Source organism: Galeopterus variegatus, unplaced genomic scaffold (assembly GCF_000696425.1).
Source record: "Galeopterus variegatus unplaced genomic scaffold, G_variegatus-3.0.2 Scaffold2690, whole genome shotgun sequence".
Taxonomy (NCBI): domain Eukaryota; kingdom Metazoa; phylum Chordata; class Mammalia; order Dermoptera; family Cynocephalidae; genus Galeopterus; species Galeopterus variegatus.
The window spans coordinates 51,827-62,170 of NW_007728801.1; the positions used below are offsets into that span (position 1 = coordinate 51,827).

At 36.9% G+C, this 10,344-nt stretch overlaps 1 protein-coding gene across 2 annotated transcripts in view; it reads right to left on the reverse strand.

The window, feature by feature from the left end:
* Positions 1 to 8,858, reverse strand: part of BTG4 (B-cell translocation gene 4) — a 23,844-nt gene extending 14,986 nt beyond the window's left edge. Inside the window, exons 1-4 of one of the 2 annotated variants that reach the window (XM_008582668.1) lie at positions 8,674 to 8,858; positions 8,070 to 8,207; positions 7,295 to 7,493; positions 5,040 to 5,191 (exon numbers count right to left, since the gene is read on the reverse strand). In XM_008582668.1, coding sequence (XP_008580890.1) covers positions 5,040 to 5,191; positions 7,295 to 7,493; positions 8,070 to 8,207; positions 8,674 to 8,846 — 662 coding nt within the window. In that variant the 5' untranslated portion in view covers positions 8,847 to 8,858. Of the gene's footprint in view, positions 1 to 4,972; positions 5,192 to 7,294; positions 7,494 to 8,069; positions 8,208 to 8,673 lie in introns of those variants that run through there. The other variant, XM_008582667.1, reaches the window with a different exon arrangement.
* Between the last annotated feature and the right edge of the window lie 1,486 nt (positions 8,859 to 10,344).

Here is a 10,344-nt window from a genome sequence, read left to right on the forward strand (position 1 = left end):
AACAAATTAATTTACCCACAAACACACACACAAAAAAAACCGGGGGGGGGTGGGGAAGAAGATATAACAACTATACTTTTTTTGAAGTTGTTACAACAAGCAAACGGAAAGAACATTCTTGGGGGGGAGGGGAGAGAGGGAGGAGGGCGGGAGGTGTCGGTGAAGGGCCATAATAATCATATACATTGTATATTGACAAAATAAAAATTTTAAAAAAAAAAAAGAAAGAAATACATTCTGTTGGCTGGAAGAACTTTTCTAAAACCAACCTTGCAAACTTCAAGAGACACTATGTTAATAAAACCCTCTGTGCAGAAGTTCTTGAAAATCACCCATTCTGTCATATCCAAGTATTATGTGTGTTTTATATCTAGTAACTGTTTCATACAGTCAATCTTTCATGTTTTAGTACAAATTGTACATGTGAAGAACAGCTTCAGATTTTTACAGCAATGACTTCTCTGTAGTAAGAATATTACCCAGTCTAGAACACAAAACTTCCTACTTCACTGAATGATCAACCAACAAGCATTACTTAATGCTGTGTATTAGATGATATATTAAGCAACTATTTAATCACCGATAAGTTCACTCAGTCAATAAATTTGAACACTGCCATATGCCAAGGTTATACTGGAATATGAGGTGTCTGCACTGTGAAAGATCACAATCTGGTGGGGGATACCAACGACTATAAAATAATTATAATTCATAGGGGCAGACAGAATGTCATAGGAACCCCTAAGATATCAATGTAAGCTGGACGTGGGGACCAGGAAGTCTCCCTGGAAGAGATGGCATCTCAGGTGGTACCCAAAGAATAAGAGGGGAGAGGGAAGAGGGAAGAAGAAAAGTATCCCCTTCAAGGGCACTTTTATATAGCATAGTCAGAAAAGAGAGCCAAGAGATTAGACTGGAAAGATAAGCAGGAACTCACATCATTAAGAGCACTGTAAGTCTTGTTCCATAACTTGAATATTTTCCTGACTGAAAAATTTTAAACTGGAGGTTAAAGAAAGGATTACATTGGGTTATGAAACAGTTATCATTGTTAGTAGACTGTCGAGATAGTCAAGTAACTAACGACAATTTTCCACACAGAGGAGAAGGTGGGGAGGCACAGGAAATAAAATGTTACCAGTTTCTAACTTGATGATTAAGAATGAAAAAAAAGTACATCTACATCCACACCAGCATCCTAAAGCTTAATATGTTAGCCCACTGTCAGTAGTCTTACTTGTTTCTGCTGCATTTTCTTGAGACTAGAATTCAGCCACACACATAGGAAGCCTGGCAAACACCACAACAACCTCCAGGCGATGGTTTTCTGAGGGGCCAGTAAACTAGTGTTATAGTTTCCCTGAGAGAAATCTAGGGAGATCTTAACACCCGCCAAGAGCAGCAAGCTCTTCAAGAGAGGACAAACTCACCTACCCTCAATGTCATGTTAGGTCAAGCTTTCTGTGCCAAAAATGGTGGGCTCTCCTACAAGATAATGCTCCCATGTGCCCTAAAGAACCATCATTTAGGGCCGGCCCAGTGGCGCACTGGATAAGTGCACCACTTGGGAAGTGCGGCGGCGCTCCCGCCCAAGGGTTCGGATCCCACATGCAGACCGGTTCCCGCTCACTGGCTGAGCGAGGCACGGGAGCAACACTGAGGGTTGCGATCCCGTTGCCGGTCCCCGGTCCGGTACGGGGGCAACACTGAGGGTTGCGATCCGTTGCCGGACACGGAAAAAAACAAAAAACAAAAAAAAAAAAAAAAAAGAACCATCATTTATAGAAAAAAAGATTACGAAGAGCTGTGCCCACAGCGATGAGGCCAGAATCCAGCCCCTCTTGTCAACACTGGCAGGACCACTGCCATGTTGTCCTACCTCAAGTTGGGACTCAAGGTCACAGCTTCTGTATCCACTCAGAGTCACGGGCCCAAAGCACAAGTCTATTTACAAGAGAACCAAGCTGAGACTGCTCCAGTGCCACTGATTTCCTGGATCCAGAACCACCTAACAGAAGAAACTAGGCAAGAGAACATGGCAGTAGAGAATAAATAGAAGCGGCAGGGTATACTGAAGCTGGAGAAGAGTAAAGCTTGAAAATGGAGAGAGAGAAGGAGAAGATAAAGTTTTGAAGTCAGAGGAATCAAAAAGAACTCAAGTCCCCTGCAAAGAGTACAGGGGAATGGAGGAAAATAGATTTAGAAGAGAGCCACAATGTGGCTTAAATGTAGATTAAAAGGAATTGCTGAATGAATAACAATGAGGACCCAGCCGAAAACAAACAGCATGAGTAGGAACGGATCCAACCAAAAAGGTTTCAGGAATTTAACTAGAAAACACAGAAGTTGGAAGAGTCCAACTATTTTTGAAAATAAAGTAAAGCTGGTTTGCAGACTCTCCCTCCCTGATGTCTAATGAAAAGAACTATAAAATGTAGCAAGTACAGAATTCACCAGCAGCAACCTAAGGGGCACTTCCTCACTCCATAAACATCAAAAAGTATCAGCCAAAATAATTCTCGCCAATATCAAATTTTCAGAGAAATGGACTCTAGTCTTTTTCACCTTTTCTTCCAGCAAACAGTAGATGATAGGGGGAAGGGAGGCAGCAAGAATGAATGGTAGAGAAAGATAGATGAGACAGGAGAAATAAATAAATATTCTGAGTAAAAGCTGAGACATAGCGCTATCCTTACTGTGCTAGGGGCATGAATATACAGGGTATTTAACAAAAACCCAGAGAGCAAAGCTTGTTTTTTCCCCTAAGATTTCACACAGCACCAGCTGAGCTGCCTTCCCCCAACATATAATGACCTCAGTCTATATAAAGGCATATTAAATTTCTAAGTCCAGCAGGGAAGACAAACATTTTATACAGAGAGAAAAAAGGAATCATCTACACTGTACTAGAACAAATGGAAATTCTAGACAGAGCCATCCAAAGTAAATAAGAACAAGGAAAAAAACAAAAACAAAAAAACAGCATGGTGACTAAGGTAACATTATAACAAAAACATTAATGCAAAATACAAGAGTCCAGTGGAGAAGAAATCATAACCCAGGGGAAAGAAGAAAGTTTCTATGATGCCTTCCTTGTAAATGTACTAAGAACACTGATTCAAACATTCAGAGACAGATGGTTAAAATAAAATTGGATGACAAGGTGGACTACAGAGAAAGCCACTAACTGAAATCCAAAATAACATCATTACGGAGCTAATAAATATGGTAGAAACAAGAAACAAACTAGGCAGGACTGAGAAATTAACAGAAGAAAGGCTAAGACAATCATGATTTTAAAAGAAAAAGATTAAAATCAGCTAATAGATATGAAGGATAAAAAAATGATCAGCGTAAAGACAGTTGGTATCCCTGAAATGGATGGATAGTGTTCAAATATTAATATTACTGAAAAACTAAATCTGCAGATCAGAAGGGCAAATAATGTTTCAAGAAAAATTGATATAGAATGAAACATACTTTGAGAATGGAGAATAAATTTCAGACTGGCAGACAAAGGAAACCACCTAAAAAAAAAGTAAATGCACATGTTTGTGTAAGTGGCAAGGAATTCAGAAAATCAAGCTGGCCTCAGATTTTTTCAGAAACATTAATGCCGGAAACCTTAGTGTGAGGTCTATGAAGTTGTAAGGGAAAGAAAACATGACCTAATGTTGTCCTTCAGGTATAAAAGGACCAAGATAGTCTCAAGCACAAATGAGTTCACAGAATATAAAAAACTTATAAGCCATATGTAAAAATTAAGGATAAAAAAGTTTAATAAAATCCAGCTAACCAAAAACAAAAATAGATTGCATGTGTACAGAAGATTATTGCTGAGCACTGAATCTATTTAAATATATAACTATAACCAAAAACTATATGAATGATTGTCTCAGGATAGAATATAAAAGTTCATATAAATGTTAACCTTAAAATGACATGAAAAATAAAGGACAAGGGAAAAAGGTTAAGAATGCTAAATTCTGCAGCTGACATAGCAAATAATCAATACTGTACAAAATTGGGAGAAAAGTATAAAAAACTGTTGTAGCCTCCTGATGTTTTCCTTTTTTATTTCATTCTAGAGAAAACTTAAGAAATAAAGTACTTTGTGGCAGAAAAGTTTATGGATGTTTCTGCAGTTTCTTTCAATTTCGCTTTAGGTTTATGTGCTTTGCTAGGATCAAGAAAAATTAAATTCAAATGTTTAATGAATAGCTCTTCTGGTATGGTTTTATCAAATTGCTTGTCTATCAATTCTTACATCTGTATATATACACATAGGATGACTAGAAAGACGATCACCATTTAATGTGAATAATGGTAATTTCTAGCTGTATGGTAGGGATGTTTATTTTCATGGTGGTATGTTTTTCTGCTTAACTTGAAATAAGTAATAACTATTAAGTCTATTAAGAGTCTTGGAAATAAGCCAAATTTTTTTAAAACACACACAAAGAAGGGAATTTTGTATCTTAAAGAGTAATTTTCAAACAAGATCTTACTGGAATTGTAAAATAGAACAGCTATTAATAAAGTAGGTAATAAAGTAGAAGCCAGAATACAGTATTATCAGGATCACTCTTCCCTAAATCAAAGTCTACTTTTTTTGGGTTGGGGGGGGATGGCTAATGAAGATACACAAACTTTTTAAAAACTTCCCTGCAACAAACTGAACTAGGAAAAGGTATTAAAAACATAATACGTTTATTTATTCTATTACTCTTCATAATTCATTGAATCTTATCACAGGTCAACGTCTTCATTCTATTGCCTTACTGGTTACATTTACTAATATTACATAAAACTTCATATAAAATTAAATAAGAATTAAAAGTGCAGCTAAGAACAGAGTCAGGATCTGTGTGAGAGGATTCACTCTTGTGCACCCTAGTCCCTAATGTGATTATTTTTTGTTTCACGGGCCTCTCAACCTTAGACTCATTTTTGTTTTAGAGAAATAGAGCCGCTCCTCTTGAGTTCTGTCCCTCCGCGCCCAGTCGCTGCATCATCGGTTCATGTTGACCCAGTGGTACCGGTCCACACGGCACGCAGCCCCAGGCCTGTAACACTTCAGGGGCTTATGCGCTGCGTGATATACGTTTCCTAGGAGGCCCACGCGGCCACCCACGTTCTTTTTGCGGGGGATTTGGAACCATGATTGAAAGGGCTGTTTTAAGTTTTCAACCTGGGAGGGAGGAAAAAAGGAAAAGTATAAATATCTCTAAACCAATAAGCTAGCTAGCTCTCAAGACTAAATATGAACCTGTAACTTGGAAGTTAAGCCTTTCAAAAGCTTAGGGAGTACAGTGAATAGAAACGAAAGTAGGTAATCGTCTTTGGAAAGTTCACCAGCATTTGGGAGGTGGGATGTATAAAGTCACTTGATACTTTAACAAAATTCTTTAATCCAGCTAAAAATTTTAAAAACAATTTTACTCAAATTTGTGTATATTCTTGGGTTCTCCCCCACCCCATCACCACCCCTACTGGCTCAATCCAAAACTGTCTGGGGCCAAGGCCTAGAAATACCCATTTTATATATCACAGATGACTGATACAGATGTTTTACAGACCACACTTTGAAAAGACACTGCTGTAAAAGAATACAGCTGATTATAGATCTGATCCCTATATGGAAGGCCTCTCTATGCATAAGAATAGAATTAAGGGCAAATATTTCAGTATATACAAGTAGTTTGATTATACATATAAAATTATATATGAACTATACAGACACAAAGTTTAGAAAACTGGGGGAAAATATTTGCCAGTAATATGACAAGGGGTTAAAATATTTCTGATCTATGAAGAGCCTATAATAATAAACTAGGATTTCAAATAATGAATGGATGAAGAGAAAATTCATAAGACAGTAAATGCCTAAGACATTTGGGCACATGATTTTTTTTTTAAATGTTTAATTTCAGTAATACTATTATAGATACCATTTTTATCAAATTATCTGTTTTAAAAATGAGAATAACCAATTGTAGGAAAAATGATAAAGCAGACACTTTTACATAGAACTGGTGAGACTACAAATAAATACAATTTTCTAGAAGGTACTTTGTCCATATATTAAATAAATAAAATGTACATACCAACAACCCAGTAATTCCATGTCTGAGAATTAAATCTCAAGAAATAACTTGCATAGCAATGTTGGAATTTTAAGTTATCAGCTTTTTTTTTTATCATAACAATGTAGAAATAATCTAGAATGTCTGCCAGTAATAGTAAACTACAAGGGAGGCAAATAAATACTAAAATGTTAAGAAATTTGTGGTTCAGTTATAAATTATTCAGTTCTTTTTTGGAACTGCAGCAGGTTCTTTTAGGAAGAACTATATTTATGTCTAAATTTTATATCCTGCCCAAGGGCACAAAGTTCTGTGAACTTGGGGGTGGGGGGGCAGCTGGTGGGTACAGGGATTGAACCCTGGACTTTGGTATTATCAACACTTCAGTCTAACCAACTGAGCTAACCAGCTAGCCAGCCATTTTCATTTATTAATGGCACTTAACACCTGAACATTTTTGTAGACATTAAGGATATTTCTTACATGCATGGATTTAGAATGTTAGCTTCTTAACTTTAAAAAATGTTTAAAATTTTTATTGTTTTAACATTTTAATACATAAGTGATTAATTTAAGAACACATGCAAACAAGCATATATACACAAAGTGTTAATGTTTCTAGATCAGTGTGTTTCAAACCGTGGGTCATAAAAAACAATTTAGGTACTTGAAATCATCAAATGAATATAATTGGAAGTTTTAGGGACATTGCTCCTAATGAGGATAAATATAGTTTCATGAAGTTTTCTTATATAAATATGCATATCTTGCAGTGGGTTGTGGTAACAAAAACAAATGTTTGAGAAAAACTGCCCGAACGGCAGGATTACAGACCCCTCCAACTTTTCCTGCATATTCCAGATTTTCTAAAAATGACATTTTTAATTGTCAAAAAAAAGCCCACTAATCTTAATATTTAATTCAGAAGGAATTTAAGTGGAAAGAAACCTGTGTGTCTTCAAATCCTGTTTGAAGAAGCAGGACAACAGAAGAGAGTGGAGATCCTGGGAACTCTGCAGTAGAGGGAATATACACAGGGTTTGGGGGTGCAGGGGAAAGAAGAAAAGGTTTTGCCAAAATATTAACATTGTGATATTGTTTATAGTTTTGTTCTTTCCATGTTTTCTTTCTTTGTTTTTATAGTAAGTGCATTCTTTTTAAAATTAGAATAGAAAAAAAGTATAGAGAAGAACAGGAACACACTTGACCTGATAAACGCTCTTCGGATTGCTGACTTTAGGAATGACCCGAGGTTCCCTGCTATGACTTTCTTCATCGGAAGAAGTGCCGGAGGAGTAGTCTAATGTGGCTCTATTAACAGCATAGCTAATTTGTTGAGATAGTTCCCATTCTTCCCATCTGCCTTTAAAAGAAGCAATTGTAAATGGAGGGTTTTTCTCACCATACCTAAGTAGGAAAAGAAATTATTCATTAGGGATTCAACTACCCACAAGTTTTATCTCTAATCCTTTCTGGAGACAACATCCTAACTTTTAAGAAGAGTTTTTAAAAAGGGGTGGGTCTAAAAAAAAAACAAATTAAAGGACATTATGACCTTCAGCTCCTACACTGTTAGTGAGGATATTCTGTAAGAGCTGTTTTGGTTGATTGCTCAGAAAAAGACATAGTCTCTTTTGATTCAACTAATGCACTGAATTGCCCCCATGGTAGATAACTCCTCTTCCTTCCTAATATTGCCTAAAATACTTAGAAGGTGTAAGTCTATAGTTGGCAATAGGGTGTAGTGATTAAAGTCTCATTTTAAGTATTCTGCAAAATCTTTGTGCTTCCCACCTCACACACTCCTAATGGAACTAAGTCTGTGTTGTCTAATAAAAGTTTGCATCTAAAATCTTAACCAAGCAGTGCCCTTTGCTGCTAACCCAAGGCTTTGGGGCATCATCTTCCACGAAGGTAAATAGAGCTGACTAAATAACCTAAGGTTTCCAGGGACCACAGAGCACACAAACTGAGATTACTCACCTACAGCACACTTCAAAGGGATCTACCCATATAGTCATCTCCTTTGGAAGTCCCAGGTGAGAAAAATCCACATTACTCTCAGCACAAGCCCTTTCTAGAATGGGGTCTTTATTCTGATTATTGTTTATCCTGATACACCTTAACAAAATAAAAATTTTAAACTAAAAAAACAAGGAAAGGAAGATGAATACATGACGACAGTTGCTTCAACAGGAGAATCATATTGTGGGCGTACTGCTCCAACCCACCACCACCACTACCACCACTAACTCCCCACCCCTCCACTCTTACAAGTAAAACATCAGCTTTTGATACAGTGACTCAGAATGTATATTGCATCACTGAGTCACATAAATAGTTCACCAGGCGGTCACTGCATCTCTTTCATAGCAAACACAAGTTAGAAATAATTTAATTCACCTAAGTGAGTTTACTCTATAGTTTTCATCTGGTCACATCTCAAGTCCACATTCAAACAAATGAACGTGAGCCCATAAAACTTTTGTTACTTATAGACAGAGGACAATCCATTGCATTTTCCTAGGAGATGGAAGTTATTGCTTGTTGGTTACTTCCCTTTGCCATTCCACATACTAGTTCTCACCTGAAGGCTTGCCCTTTAGCAGGGTGATCAGAGTGCCAGTGATTTCTATATGTTTCAAACAAGATTGTCATCAGCTTTTCTGCAAAGTCTTCTATTTGCTGTTTACTCAGTTTATCGTGTTTCTTTACCAGTCTTGTGACAAAGAAAACTGTTGTTGCAATTTCATCCCTCATGATTTAAGAAAAGTCTTGGAAGCGGTCTGAAGCCATTAAAAGGAAGAGAGGAGAATTAAATAGAAACAAGTGTTTAACTTATTATCAATACATAACTACCACCTGGAAATTTTATATACCTTAAATTTAAAACAGAAATCACTTGTTAGAATGAAGTTAGTGAAATACGTACATCAACACTGTCAATCAACAAAACAGCCAAGAACACCAGTTCCTCAATTAGCCCATTTTTAAACTTTTCTGAAGAAAAAAATATTTTTAAAACGTTAATACACTTCATAAACAAATGAGATATCATTATGCAACTTAAGTTGAAAAGATTCTGATATGGGACAGTAAATTAACACCAAGCACCACTTTTAAAAAACATATTTACAAAGAGCAAAACATTTCAGGAGACAGTAGTTCTAAGAAGTGACTCACAAGTTGCACACTTTAACATTAATCAAACATACATCATACTTGCCAGCAAATGCTCTTTAGTCCCAACAAAAAGTGGGCGGGAGTTAGAAGACCAACTGTACTGTATGTTTCCAACGCTCACCCACTCGTTTTGTGAGTTTAAGGCTAAAGTTTATATAAGTGTGGGCCCCAGGGACTGATCAGTGTTCCCCTTACACAGGTGCTGTCCATTAGGATAATCATGGCTTTTTCCTGGTCCACATCACATTGCTCCTTGGCATATGTAGAGTGGGTTCTTTAAAATGTTTAAAGATTTTTCAGGGCTGGCCTGTGGCCCACTCGGGAGAGTGTGGTGCTGGTAACACCAAGGACAAGGGTTCGGATCCCATATGGGGATGGCCAATTCACTCACTTCGGAGAGCGTGGTGCTGATAACACCAAGTCAAGGGTTAAGATCCCCTTACTGGTCATCTTTTTTAAAAATAATAAAATGTTTAAAGATTTTCAAACTGGATTTATATCTCCTATTTTGCTATTAAAGTCTTATCTTTTATGACATAGAGAATCGAGCTTTCTCCTTCTCTATCCTAATATCCTAAATTCCAATAATTTCATCTCTGTCAACATATTAAAGAATTTTGTCTTGGGTCTTTTACAAAATGTGTCATGACAACTCTAATCTTGAACAGTTATGCTGACTATGCACATTTTTTACTAAAACGTTTACTTGTAAAATAAGTGGAAGAGATCTAGCCTCACTAGTTCTCAAAGGATGGGTCAGTGATCAACTGAGCTGGACTCACTGGGTTGCTTGTTAAAAATGCAGATTCTTGGTCCTTATCCCAGATATGTTGAGGCAGATTCTAGAGGGAAGGCCTGAGGATCAGTATTTAACAACTTCTTGCAGGTGATTCTTACAGCCACTAAAATTTAAGAACCACCCCACCTGACCTATGTAAGTCTTCAACACTCACAGTAAGTGGTCATTCAGTTTCTTCATCAGTGAAAAGAAGTCACTCTCTTTCAAGGAAGCCCATCTCATTTCTAAAAAGCTCCAAATACCAATTAGTCCTTCTTTCCTATGTGGAGCCAAATC